The sequence below is a fragment of the Lampetra fluviatilis genome, unplaced genomic scaffold (genome assembly GCF_964198595.1).
Source record: "Lampetra fluviatilis unplaced genomic scaffold, kcLamFluv1.1 SCAFFOLD_298, whole genome shotgun sequence".
Classification (NCBI taxonomy): Eukaryota; Metazoa; Chordata; class Hyperoartia; order Petromyzontiformes; family Petromyzontidae; genus Lampetra; species Lampetra fluviatilis.
Window position 1 is genome coordinate 35,001 of NW_027620544.1, and position 15,000 is coordinate 50,000.

Here is a 15,000-nt window from a genome sequence, read left to right on the forward strand (position 1 = left end):
GGGTGAGTGAGTGGGGTGAGTGAGTGGCTCAGCCTGTTCATGACGCCCTCCTAACAGCGCAGATGAGCATGGTGAGTGAGTGGGGTGAGTGAGTGGGGTGAGTGAGTGGGGTGAGTGAGTGGGGTGAGTGAGTGGGGTGAGTGTGGGGTGAGTGGTGAGTGAGTGGTGAGTGAGTGGTGAGTGTGGGGTGAGTGGTGAGTGAGTGTGGTGAGTGGGGTGAGTGTGGGGTGAGTGAGTGGGGTGAGTGGTGAGTGAGTGGGGTGAGTGAGTGGGGTGAGTGGTGAGTGAGTGGGGTGAGTGAGTGGGGTGAGTGTGGGGTGGGTGAGTGGTGGGTGAGTGGTGGGTGAGTGGTGGGTGAGTGGTGGGGTGAGTGTGGGGTGAGTGGGTGGGGTGAGTGGGTGTGGTGAGTGAGTGAGTGGGGTGAGTGTGGGGTGAGTGGTGAGTGAGTGGGGTGAGTGGTGAGTGAGTGGGGTGAGTGGTGGGGTGAGTGGTGGGGTGAGTGGTGAGTGGTGAGTGGTGAGTGGTGAGTGGTGAGTGAGTGGGGTGAGTGAGTGGCTCAGCCTGTTCATGACGCACTCATAACAGCGCAGATGAGCATGGTGAGTGAGTGGGGTGAGTGAGTGGGGGGTGAGGTGAGTGGGGTGAGTGGGGTGAGTGAGTGGGGTGAGTGAGTGGGGTGAGTGAGTGGGGTGAGTGAGTGGGGTGAGTGAGTGGGGTGAGTGAGTGGAGTGAGTGGGGTGAGTGAGTGGGGTGAGTGAGTGGGGTGAGTGGGGTGAGTGAGTGGGGGGTGAGGTGAGTGGTGAGTGAGTGGTGAGTGAGTGGTGAGTGAGTGGGGTGAGTGAGTGGGGTGAGTGAGTGGAGTGAGTGGGGTGAGTGAGTGGGGTGAGTGAGTGGGGTGAGTGAGTGGGGTGAGTGAGTGGGGTGAGTGAGTGGGGTGAGTGAGTGGGGGGTGAGTTGGGAGAGTGTTAGCCGCTCACTCGCTCACTCACTCATACACTCACTCACTCACCCACCCACCCACCTACCCACTCATTCATTCATTCACTCACCCACTCACTCGCTCACCCGCCCACCTACCCACTCACTCATACACTCACTCACTCACCCACTCATTCACCCACTCACTCACTCATGAGCATGGTGAGTTGTGGGGTGAGTTGTGGGGTGAGTGGGGTGAGTTGTGGGGTGAGTGGGGTGAGTGAGTGGTGGGGTGAGTGGTGGGGTGAGTGAGTGGTGGGTGAGTGTGGGGTGAGTTGTGGGGTGAGTGTGGTGAGTGAGTGGGGTGAGTGAGTGGGGTGAGTGAGTGGGGTGAGTGAGAGGGGTGAGTGTGGTGAGTGGGGTGAGTGAGTGGGGTGAGTGAGTGGGGTGAGTGTGTGTGGTGAGTGGGGTGAGTTGGGGTGAGTTGGGGTGAGTGTGGGGTGAGTGTGGGGTGAGTGAGTGGGGTGAGTGAGTGGGGTGAGAGTGAGTGGGGTGAGAGTGAGTGGGGTGAGAGTGAGTGGGGTGAGAGTGAGTGGGGTGAGAGTGAGTGGGGTGAGAGTGAGTGGGGGGTGAGTGTGGGGGGTGAGTGAGTGGGGTGAGTGTGGGGTGAGTGGTGAGTGAGTGGTGAGTGAGTGGTGAGTGAGTGTGGGGTGAGTGTGGGGTGAGTGGTGAGTGAGTGGGGGGTGAGTGTGTGTGGTGAGTGTGGTGAGTGGGATGAGTTGTGGGGTGAGTGTGGTGAGTGAGTGGGGTGGGTGAGTGGGGTGAGTGTGTGGGGTGAGTGAGTGGGGTGAGTGAGTGGGGTGAGTGAGTGGGGTGAGTGAGTGGGGTGAGTGAGTGGGGTGAGTGAGTGGGGTGAGTGAGTGGGGTGAGTGTGGGGTGAGTGTGGGGTGAGTGTGGGGTGAGTGTGGGGTGAGTGTGGGGTGAGTGTGGGGTGAGTGGTGAGTGAGTGGGGGGTGAGTGTGGTGAGTGAGTGGGGTGGGTGAGTGGGGTGAGTTGTGGGGTGAGTGGGGAGAGTGTTAGCCGCTCACTCGCTCACTCACTCATACACTCGCTCACCCACCCACTCACTCGCTCACCCGCCCACCTACCCACTCACTCATACACTCACTCACCCACTCGCTCACTTCGCTCACCCACCCACCTACCCACTCATCATCACTCACTCACTCACTCACTCACTCACTCACTCACTCACCCACTCACTCGCTCACCCGCCCACCTACCCACTCACTCATACACTCACTCACCCACTCGCTCACTTCGCTCACCCACCCACCCACCTACCCACTAATTCACTCACTCACTCATTCACTCACTCACTCGCTCACCCACCCACCCACCTACCCACTCATTCACTCACTCACCCACTCATTCACTCACTCACCCACTCACTCACTCACTCACTCACCCACCCACCCACCTACCCACTCATTCACTCACTCACCCACTCACTCACTCACTCACCCACTCGCTCACTCGCTCACCCACCCACCCACCTACCCACTAATTCACTCACTCACTCATTCACTCACTCACTCACTCACCCACTCGCTCACTTCGCTCACCCACCCACCCACCTACCCACTCATTCACTCACTCACTCACCCACTCACTCACTCGCTCACCCGCCCACCTACCCACTCACTCATACACTCACTCACTCGCCCACTCGCTCACTCGCTCACCCACCCACCCACCTACCCACTCATTCACTCACTCACTCACTCACCCACTCACTCGCTCACCCGCCCACCTACCCACTCATTCACTCACTCACTCACTCACCCACTCGCTCACTCGCTCACCCACCCACCTACCCACTCACTCATGCACTCACTCACTCACCCACTCACTCGCTCACCCGCCCACCTACCCACTCACTCATACACTCACTCACTCACCCACTCACTCGCTCACCCACCCACCCACCTACCCACTCATTCACTCACTCACTCATTCACTCACTCACTCGCTCACCCACCCACCCACCTACCCACTCATTCACTCACTCACTCATTCACTCACTCACTCGCTCACCCACCCACCCACCTACCCACTCATTCACTCACTCACCCACTCATTCACTCACTCACCCACTCACTCACTCACTCACTCACCCACCCACCCACCTACCCACTCATTCACTCACTCACCCACTCACTCACTCACTCACCCACTCGCTCACTTCGCTCACCCACCCACCCACCTACCCACTAATTCACTCACTCACTCATTCACTCACTCACTCACTCACCCACTCGCTCACTCGCTCACCCACCCACCCACCTACCCACTCATTCACTCACTCACTCACCCACTCACTCACTCGCTCACCCGCCCACCTACCCACTCACTCATACACTCACTCACTCGCCCACTTCGCTCACTCGCTCACCCACCCACCCACCTACCCACTCATTCACTCACTCACTCACTCACCCACTCACTCGCTCACCCGCCCACCTACCCACTCATTCACTCACTCACTCACTCACCCACTCGCTCACTTCGCTCACCCACCCACCTACCCACTCACTCATGCACTCACTCACTCATTCACTCACTCACTCGCTCACCCACCCACCCACCTACCCACTAATTCACTCACTCACTCATTCACTCACTCACTCGCTCACCCACCCACCCACCTACCCACTCATTCACTCACTCACCCACTCATTCACTCACTCACCCACTCACTCACTCACTCACTCACCCACCCACCCACCTACCCACTCATTCACTCACTCACCCACTCACTCACTCACTCACCCACTCGCTCACTCGCTCACCCACCCACCCACCTACCCACTAATTCACTCACTCACTCATTCACTCACTCACTCACTCACCCACTCGCTCACTCGCTCACCCACCCACCCACCTACCCACTCATTCACTCACTCACTCACCCACTCACTCACTCGCTCACCCGCCCACCTACCCACTCACTCATACACTCACTCACTCGCCCACTCGCTCACTCGCTCACCCACCCACCCACCTACCCACTCATTCACTCACTCACTCACTCACCCACTCACTCGCTCACCCGCCCACCTACCCACTCATTCACTCACTCACTCACTCACCCACTCGCTCACTCGCTCACCCACCCACCTACCCACTCACTCATGCACTCACTCACTCATTCACTCACTCACTCGCTCACCCACCCACCCACCTACCCACTCATTCACTCACTCACTCATTCACTCACTCACTCGCTCACCCACCCACCCACCTACCCACTCATTCACTCACTCACCCACTCATTCACTCACTCACCCACTCACTCACTCACTCACTCACCCACCCACCCACCTACCCACTCATTCACTCACTCACCCACTCACTCACTCACTCACCCACTCGCTCACTCGCTCACCCACCCACCCACCTACCCACTAATTCACTCACTCACTCATTCACTCACTCACTCACTCACCCACTCGCTCACTCGCTCACCCACCCACCCACCTACCCACTCATTCACTCACTCACTCACCCACTCACTCACTCGCTCACCCGCCCACCTACCCACTCACTCATACACTCACTCACTCGCCCACTCGCTCACTCGCTCACCCACCCACCCACCTACCCACTCATTCACTCACTCACTCACTCACCCACTCACTCGCTCACCCGCCCACCTACCCACTCATTCACTCACTCACTCACTCACCCACTCGCTCACTCGCTCACCCACCCACCTACCCACTCACTCATGCACTCACTCACTCACCCACTCGCTCACTCGCTCACCCACCTACCCACTCACTCATACACTCACTCACCCACTCGCTCACTCGCTCACCCACCCACCTACCCACTCATTCACTCACTCACTCACTCACCCACTCACTCGCTCACCCGCCCACCTACCCACTCATTCACTCACTCACTCACCCACTCACTCGCTCACCCGCCCACCTACCCACTCACTCATACACTCACTCACCCACTCGCTCACTCGCTCACCCACCCACCTACCCACTCATTCACTCACTCACTCACTCACCCACTCACTCGCTCACCCGCCCACCTACCCACTCATTCACTCACTCACTCACTCACCCACTCGCTCACTCGCTCACCCACCCACCCACTCACTCATACACTCACTCACTCACCCACTCACTCGCTCACCCGCCCACCTACCCACTCACTCATTCACTCACCCACTCGCTCACTCGCTCACCCACCCACCTACCCACTCATTCACTCACTCACCCACTCACTCGCTCACCCGCCCATCTACCCACTCACTCATACACTCACTCATTCACCCACTCACTCACTCATGAGCATGGTGAGTTGAGGGGTGAGTGGGGTGAGTTGTGGGGTGAGTGGGGTGAGTTGTGGGGTGAGTGGGGTGAGTTGTGGGGTGAGTGGGGTGAGTGAGTGGTGGGGTGAGTGAGTGGTGGGGTGAGTGTGGGGTGAGTGGTGGGGTGAGTGTGGGGTGAGTGAGTGGGGTGAGTGAGTGGGGTGAGTGAGTGGGGTGGGTGAGTGAGTGGGGTGAGTGAGTGGGGTGAGTGAGTGGGGTGAGTGAGTGGGGTGAGTGGTGAGTGAGTGGCTCAGCCTGTTCATGATGCCCTCCTCACAGCACAGATGAGCATGGTGAGTGTGGGGTGAGTTGTGGGGTGAGTTGTGGGGTGAGTGGGGGGTGAGTGGGGTGAGTGGGGGGTGAGTGGGGTGAGTGTTAGCCGCTCACTTCGCTCACTCACTCATACACTCACTCATACACTCACTCATTCACACACTCATACACTCAATCATTCACTCACTCGCTCACTCACTCACCCACCCACCCACTCACTCACCCACCCACTCACTCACCCACCCACTCACTCATACACTCACACACTCATACACTCACTCACTCATACACTCACTCACTCATACACTCACTCACTCACTCACCCACTCACTCATACACTCACCCACTCATACACTCACTCACTCATACACTCACCCACTCATACACTCACTCACTCATACACTCACTCACTCACTCACTCACACTCACTCATACACTCACCCACTCATACACTCACTCATTCACTCACTCATACACTCATACACTCACTCATACACTCACTCACTCATACACTCACTCACTCATACACTCACTCACTCATACACTCACTCATACACTCACTCACTCACTCATACACTCACTCATACACTCACTCACTCATACACTCACTCATACACTCACTCATACACTCACTCATACACTCACTCATACACTCACTCACTCATACACTCACTCATACACTCACTCACTCATACACTCACTCATTCACTCACTCACTCACTCATACACTCACTCACTCACACACTCACTCACTCATACACTCACTCATTCACTCACTCACTCACTCATACACTCACTCACTCACTCACACTCACTCACTCACTCACTCACTCACTCATACACTCACTCACTCATACACTCACTTACTCACTCACTCACTCATACACTCACTCACTCATACACTCACTCACACACTCACTCACTCACTCACTCATACACTCACTCATTCACTCACTCACTCACTCACTCATTCACTCACTCATACACTCAATCACTCACTCATACACTTACCCACCCACACACTCGCTCACCCACTGTGTGTGTGTCTCTGTGTGTGTGTCTCTGTGTCTGTGTGTGTGTGTGTGTCTCTGTGTGTGTGTCTCTGTGTGTGTGTCTGTGTGTGTCTCTGCGTGTGTGTGTGTCTCTGTGTGTCTGTGTGTCTCTGTGTGTGTCTCTGTGTGTGTGTGTGTGTCTGTGTGTGTGTGTCTGTGTGTGTGTGTGTGTCCGTGCTGTGCCCTGATAGGCCGAGGTGGACCACGTGATCATTGTGGGCGGAGCCACACGAGTTCCCAAGGTGCAAGAGGCCTTGCTCAAAGCAGTCGGGAGGTGAGGGTCATGGTGGTGAGGGTGGTGAGGGTGGTGAGGGTGGTGGGGGTGGTGGGGGTGGTGGGGGTGGTGAGGGTGGTGAGGGTGGTGGGGGTGGTGGGGGTGGTGAGGGTGGTGGGGGTGGTGAGGGTGGTGAGGGTGGTGGGGGTGGTGGGGGTGGTGGGGGTGGTGGGGGTGGTGGGGGTGGTGGGGGTGGTGGGGGTGGTGGGGGTGGTGGGGGGTGGTGAGGGTGGTGGGGGTGGTGAGGGTGGTGGGGGTGGTGGGGGTGGTGGGGGTGGTGGGGGGGGTGGTGGGGGTGGTGGTGGGGGTGGTGGGGGTGGTGGTGGGGGTGGTGGGGGTGGTGGGGGTGGTGAGGGTGGTGGGGGTGGTGGGGGTGGTGGGGGTGGTGGGGGTGGTGAGGGTGTGTGTGTCACTGTGTGTGTGTGTCACTGTGTGTGTGTGTGTCACTGTGTGTGTGTGTGTGTGTCACTGTGTGTGTGTGTGTGTCACTGTGTGTGTGTGTGTGTCACTGTGTGTGTGTGTGTGTCACTGTGTGTGTGTGTGTGTCACTGTGTGTGTGTGTGTGTGTGTCACTGTGTGTGTGTGTGTGTCACTGTGTGTGTGTGTGTGTCACTGTGTGTGTGTGTGTGTGTCACTGTGTGTGTGTGTGTGTGTCACTGTGTGTGTGTGTGTGTGTGTGTCACTGTGTGTGTGTGTGTGTGTGTGTCACTGTGTGTGTGTGTGTGTGTGTCACTGTGTGTGTGTGTGTGTGTGTCACTGTGTGTGTGTGTGTGTGTGTCACTGTGTGTGTGTGTGTGTGTGTCACTGTGTGTGTGTGTGTGTGTGTCACTGTGTGTGTGTGTGTGTGTGTCACTGTGTGTGTGTGTGTGTGTGTGTCACTGTGTGTGTGTGTGTGTGTCACTGTGTGTGTGTGTGTGTCACTGTGTGTGTGTGTGTGTGTCACTGTGTGTGTGTGTGTGTGTCACTGTGTGTGTGTGTGTGTCACTGTGTGTGTGTGTGTGTGTGTCACTGTGTGTGTGTGTGTGTGTGTCACTGTGTGTGTGTGTGTGTGTGTGTCACTGTGTGTGTGTGTGTGTGTGTCACTGTATGTGTGTGTGTGTGTGTCACTGTGTGTGTGTGTGTGTGTGTCACTGTGTGTGTGTGTGTGTGTCACTGTGTGTGTGTGTGTGTGTCACTGTGTGTGTGTGTGTGTGTGTGTCACTGTGTGTGTGTGTGTGTGTGTGTCACTGTGTGTGTGTGTGTGTGTGTGTCACTGTGTGTGTGTGTGTGTGTGTCACTGTGTGTGTGTGTGTGTGTGTCACTGTGTGTGTGTGTGTGTGTGTCACTGTGTGTGTGTGTGTGTGTGTCACTGTGTGTGTGTGTGTGTGTGTCACTGTGTGTGTGTGTGTGTCACTGTGTGTGTGTGTGTGTGTCACTGTGTGTGTGTGTGTGTGTCACTGTGTGTGTGTGTGTGTGTCACTGTGTGTGTGTGTGTGTGTGTCACTGTGTGTGTGTGTGTGTGTCACTGTGTGTGTGTGTCACTGTGTGTGTCACTGTGTGTGTCACTGTGTGTGTCACTGTGTGTGTCACTGTGTGTGTCACTGTGTGTGTCACTGTGTGTGTCACTGTGTGTGTCACTGTGTGTGTGTGTGTCACTGTGTGTGTGTGTGTCACTGTGTGTGACTGTGTGTGTGTGTGTCACTGTGTGTGTGTGTGTGTCACTGTGTGTGTGTGTGTGTCACTGTGTGTGTGTGTGTCACTGTGTGTGTGTGTGTCACTGTGTGTGTGTCACTGTGTGTGTGTGTGTCACTGTGTGTGTGTGTGTGTCACTGTGTGTGTGCGTGTGTCACTGTGTGTGTGTGTGTCACTGTGTGTGTGTGTGTGTGTCACTGTGTGTGTGTGTGTGTGTGTCACTGTGTGTGTGTGTGTGTGTCACTGTGTGTGTGTGTGTGTGTGTCACTGTGTGTGTGTGTGTGTCACTGTGTGTGTGTGTGTGTCACTGTGTGTGTGTGTGTGTCACTGTGTGTGTGTGTGTGTGTGTCACTGTGTGTGTGTGTGTCACTGTGTGTGTGTGTGTGTGTCACTGTGTGTGTGTGTGTGTGTGTGTCACTGTGTGTGTGTGTGTGTGTGTCACTGTGTGTGTGTGTGTGTGTGTCACTGTGTGTGTGTGTGTGTGTGTCACTGTGTGTGTGTGTGTGTGTGTCACTGTGTGTGTGTGTGTGTGTGTCACTGTGTGTGTGTGTGTGTGTGTCACTGTGTGTGTGTGTGTGTGTGTCACTGTGTGTGTGTGTGTGTCACTGTGTGTGTGTGTGTGTGTGTGTCACTGTGTGTGTGTGTGTGTGTCACTGTGTGTGTGTGTGTGTGTCACTGTGTGTGTGTGTGTGTGTCACTGTGTGTGTGTGTGTGTGTGTGTCACTGTGTGTGTGTGTGTGTGTGTCACTGTGTGTGTGTGTGTGTGTGTCACTGTGTGTGTGTGTGTGTGTGTCACTGTGTGTGTGTGTGTGTGTGTCACTGTGTGTGTGTGTGTGTGTGTCACTGTGTGTGTGTGTGTGTGTGTCACTGTGTGTGTGTGTGTGTGTGTCACTGTGTGTGTGTGTGTGTGTGTCACTGTGTGTGTGTGTGTGTGTGTGTGTGTGTCACTGTGTGTGTGTGTGTGTGTGTGTCACTGTGTGTGTGTGTGTGTGTGTGTGTGTCACTGTGTGTGTGTGTGTGTGTGTCACTGTGTGTGTGTGTGTGTGTGTCACTGTGTGTGTGTGTGTGTGTCACTGTGTGTGTGTGTGTGTGTGTGTCACTGTGTGTGTGTGTGTGTGTCACTGTGTGTGTGTGTGTGTCACTGTGTGTGTGTGTGTGTGTCACTGTGTGTGTGTGTGTGTGTCACTGTGTGTGTGTGTGTGTGTCACTGTGTGTGTGTGTGTGTGTGTCACTGTGTGTGTGTGTGTGTGTGTCACTGTGTGTGTCACTGTGTGTGTCACTGTGTGTGTCACTGTGTGTGTCACTGTGTGTGTCACTGTGTGTGTGTGTGTGTGTCACTGTGTGTGTGTGTGTGTCACTGTGTGTGTGTGTGTCACTGTGTGTGTGTCACTGTGTGTGTGTGTGTCACTGTGTGTGTGTGTGTGTCACTGTGTGTGTGCGTGTGTCACTGTGTGTGTGTGTGTCACTGTGTGTGTGTGTGTGTGTGTCACTGTGTGTGTGTGTGTGTCACTGTGTGTGTGTGTGTGTCACTGTGTGTGTGTGTGTGTGTCACTGTGTGTGTGTGTGTGTGTCACTGTGTGTGTGTGTGTGTGTCACTGTGTGTGTGTGTGTGTGTCACTGTGTGTGTGTGTGTCACTGTGTGTGTGTGTGTGTCACTGTGTGTGTGTGTGTGTGTCACTGTGTGTGTGTGTGTGTGTCACTGTGTGTGTGTGTGTGTCACTGTGTGTGTGTGTGTGTCACTGTGTGTGTGTGTGTGTCACTGTGTGTGTGTGTGTGTCACTGTGTGTGTGTGTGTGTCACTGTGTGTGTGTGTGTGTGTCACTGTGTGTGTGTGTGTGTCACTGTGTGTCACTGTGTGTCACTGTGTGTGTGTGTGTCACTGTGTGTGTGTGTGTCACTGTGTGTGTGTGTGTCACTGTGTGTGTGTGTGTCACTGTGTGTGTGTGTGTGTGTGTCACTGTGTGTGTGTGTGTGTGTGTGTCACTGTGTGTGTGTGTGTGTGTGTGTCACTGTGTGTGTGTGTGTGTGTGTGTCACTGTGTGTGTGTGTGTGTGTGTGTGTCACTGTGTGTGTGTGTGTGTGTGTGTGTCACTGTGTGTGTGTGTGTGTGTGTGTGTCACTGTGTGTGTGTGTGTGTGTCACTGTGTGTGTGTGTGTGTGTCACTGTGTGTGTGTGTGTGTGTCACTGTGTGTGTGTGTGTGTGTCACTGTGTGTGTGTGTGTGTGTCACTGTGTGTGTGTGTGTGTGTCACTGTGTGTGTGTGTGTGTGTCACTGTGTGTGTGTCACTGTGTGTGTGTGTGTGTCACTGTGTGTGTGTCACTGTGTGTGTGTGTGTGTCACTGTGTGTGTGTCACTGTGTGTGTGTCACTGTGTGTGTGTCACTGTGTGTGTGTCACTGTGTGTGTGTCACTGTGTGTGTGTCACTGTGTGTCACTGTGTGTGTGTGTGTCACTGTGTGTCACTGTGTGTGTGTGTGTGTGTGTCACTGTGTGTGTGTGTGTGTGTGTCACTGTGTGTGTGTGTGTGTGTGTCACTGTGTGTGTGTCACTGTGTGTGTGTCACTGTGTGTGTGTCACTGTGTGTGTGTGTGTGTGTCACTGTGTGTGTGTCACTGTGTGTGTGTCACTGTGTGTGTGTGTGTGTGTGTCACTGTGTGTGTGTCACTGTGTGTGTGTGTGTGTGTCACTGTGTGTGTGTGTGTGTGTCACTGTGTGTGTGTCACTGTGTGTGTGTCACTGTGTGTGTGTGTGTGTGTGTCACTGTGTGTGTGTGTGTGTGTGTCACTGTGTGTGTGTCACTGTGTGTGTGTGTGTGTGTGTCACTGTGTGTGTGTGTGTGTCACTGTGTGTGTGTGTGTGTGTGTCACTGTGTGTGTGTGTGTGTGTGTGTCACTGTGTGTGTGTGTGTGTGTGTCACTGTGTGTGTGTGTGTGTGTCACTGTGTGTGTGTGTGTGTGTCACTGTGTGTGTGTGTGTGTGTCACTGTGTGTGTGTGTGTGTCACTGTGTGTGTCACTGTGTGTGTCACTGTGTGTGTCACTGTGTGTGTCACTGTGTGTGTCACTGTGTGTGTCACTGTGTGTGTCACTGTGTGTGTCACTGTGTGTGTCACTGTGTGTGTGTGTGTGTGTCACTGTGTGTGTGTGTCACTGTGTGTGTGTGTCACTGTGTGTGTGTGTCACTGTGTGTGTCACTGTGTGTGTGTGTCACTGTGTGTGTCACTGTGTGTGTCACTGTGTGTGTGTGTAGGGAGTCTCTGGGTCGCAGTGTCAACGCTGATGAGTCTGTGGCTCTGGGCGCCGTGTTTCGTGCGGCCGCCCTGAGCCACACGGCGTACCGCGTGAAGCCTCTAGTGGCACGTGACAGCACCACTCACAGCGTGCAGGTACACTCAGCGTGTCAGTCACTCAGTCAGTCAGTCAGTCACTCACTCACTCAGTGTACAGTGCACACGGCGTACCACGTGAAGCCTCTAGCGGCACGTGACAGCACCACTCACAGCGTGCAGGTACACTCAGCGTGTCAGTCACTCACTCACTCAGTCACTCACTCACTCAGTCACTCACTCACTCAGTCACTCACTCACTCAGTCACTCAGTCACGCACTCAGTCACTCACTCAGTCACTCACTCAGTCACTCACTCAGTCACTCACTCAGTCACTCACTCAGTCACTCACTCATACACTCACTCAGTCACTCAGTCACTCACTCAGTCACTCAGTCACTCAGCGTGTCACTCACTCAGTCAGTCAGTCACTCACTCACTCAGTCACTCAGTCAGTCACTCACTCAGTCACTCAGTGTACAGTACACACGGCGTACCGCGTGAAGCCTCTAGTGGCACGTGACAGCACCACTCACAGCGTACAGGTACACACAGCGTGTCAGTCAGTCAGTCACTCACTCAGTCACTCAGTCACTCACTCAGTCACTCAGTCACTCACTCAGTCAATCACTCAGTCAATCACTCACTCACTCAGTCACTCAGTCAATCATACACTCACTCACTCAGTCAGTCATTCAATCAATCATACACTCACTCAGTCACTCAGTGTGCAGTGCACACAGTGTACCGCGTGAAGCCTCTAGTGGCACGTGACAGCACCACACACAGCGTGCAGGTACACACAGCGTGTCAGTCAGTCACTCAGTCAGTCACTCAGTCACTCAGTCACTCACTCAGTCACTCACTCAGACACTCACTCAGTCAGTCACTCACTCAGTCACTCACTCAGTCAGTCACTCACTCAGTCAATCACTCAGTCACTCACTCACTCAGTCACTCACTCAGTCAGTCACTCACTCAGTCACTCACTCCGTCAGTCACTCACTCAGTCAGTCACTCACTCAGTCAGTCAGTCACTCAGTTACTCACTCAGTCAGTCACTCAGTCACTCACTCACTCACTCACTGAGTTACTCACTCAGTCTCAGTCACTCAGTCAGTCACTCACTCAGTCACTCACTCACTCAGTCACTCACTCACTCAGTCACTCACTCAGTCACTCACTCACTCAGTCACTCACTCAGTCACTCACTCAGTCACTCAGTCACTCAGTCACTCACTCACTTGCTTCTGTGTGTGTGTCTGTGTGCGTGTGTCTGCGTGTCTCTGCGCGCGTGCTCCCACCGCCCCAAGGTGATCTTCGCCCGGGAAACTTCGGACAGCGAATCGGCATCAGCTGGGCTCATCAGCAGCAGCATCAGCAGCGAAGGCATCAGCAGCAGCATCAGCAGCGAAGGCATCAGCAGCAGCAGCAGCAGCAGCAGCAGCAGCAGCAGCAGCAGCAGCAGCAGCGGAGAGAGCCTGCCTGCCGTGCGTCTGCATCGCCGTGCGCTCTTCCAGCGGAGCCAGTCGCTGCCGCAGCACAAAGTCATCTCGTTCAATCGCTACCAGCGAGACTTTAGCTTCAGCGTCGCCTACGCGGAGATCGGGGAGGACGAGAGAAGGTGGGTGGGACAGAGAGAGAGACAGAGAGACAGAGAGAGAGAGACAGAGAGAGACAGAGAGAGACACACAGAGACACACAGAGACACACAAAGTGATCTCGTTCAATCGCTACCAGCGAGACTTTAGCTTCAGCGTCGCCTACGCGGAGATCGGGGAGGACGAGAGAAGGTGGGTGGGACAGAGAGAGAGACAGAGAGACAGAGAGAGACAGAGAGACACACACACAGAGACACACACAGACACACAAAGTGATCTCGTTCAATCGCTACCAGCGAGACTTCAGCTTCTGCGTCGCCTACGCGGAGATCGGGGAGGACGAGAGAAGGTGGGTGGGACAGACAGAGAGAGACAGAGAGACAGAGAGAGACAGAGAGAGAGAGACACACACACAGAGACACACACAGACACACAAAGTGATCTCGTTCAATCGCTACCAGCGAGACTTTAGCTTCTGCGTGGCCTACGCGGAGATCGCTGAGGTGGAGAGAAGGTGGGTGGGACAGAGAGAGAGACAGAGAGAGACACAGAGACGCAGAGAGACAGAGAGACACACACACAGAGACACACACACAGAGACACACACAGACACACAAAGTCATCTCGTTCAATCGCTACCAGCGAGACTTTAGCTTCAGCGTCGCCTACGCGGAGATCGCTGAGGTGGAGAGAAGGTGGGTGGGACAGACAGAGAGACAGAGAGAGACAGAGAGACACAGAGAGAGACAGAGAGAGACAGAGAGACACACACACAGAGACACACACACACACAGAGAGACGCACACACAGACACACAAAGTGATCTCGTTCAATCGCTACCAGCGAGACTTTGGCTTCAGCGTCGCCTACGCGGAGATCGGGGAGGACGAGAGAAGGTGGGTGGGACAGACAGAGAGACAGAGAGACAGAGAGAGACAGAGAGAGACACACACACAGAGACACACACACACACAGAGACACACACAGAGACACAAAGTCATCTCGTTCAATCGCTACCAGCGAGACTTTAGCTTCAGCGTCGCCTACGCGGAGATCGGGGAGGTGGAGAGAAGGTGGGTGGGACAGACAGAGAGAGACAGAGAGAGACAGAGAGACACACAGAGACACAGAGACACACACACAGAGACACACACAGACACACACAGAGACACACACAGAGACACACACAGAGACACACACAGACACTCACACAGAGACTCACACAGAGACACACACAGAGACACACACAGAGACACACACAGAGACACACACAGAGACACACACAGAGACTCACACAGAGACACACACAGAGTCACACACAGAGACACACACAGAGACACACACAGAGACACACACAGACACACACAGAGACTCACACACAGACACACACAGAGACTCACACACAGACACACACAGAGACACACACACAGAGACACACACAGAGACACACACAGAGACACACACAGAGACACACACAGAGACACACACAGAGACA

The 15,000-nt window shown here is 54.7% G+C and overlaps 1 protein-coding gene across 1 annotated transcript in view; it reads left to right on the forward strand.

Annotated features, from left to right (window-relative positions):
• The window catches only part of LOC144954043 (hypoxia up-regulated protein 1-like), an 87,087-nt gene that overhangs the window by 33,697 nt on the left and 38,390 nt on the right, over positions 1-15,000 (forward strand). Inside the window, exons 12-14 of the mRNA XM_078884627.1 lie at positions 6,825-6,907; positions 11,828-11,963; positions 13,218-13,528. Of these exons, the coding sequence (XP_078740753.1) occupies positions 6,825-6,907; positions 11,828-11,963; positions 13,218-13,528 (530 nt within the window). The remainder of the gene's footprint in view (positions 1-6,824; positions 6,908-11,827; positions 11,964-13,217; positions 13,529-15,000) is intronic.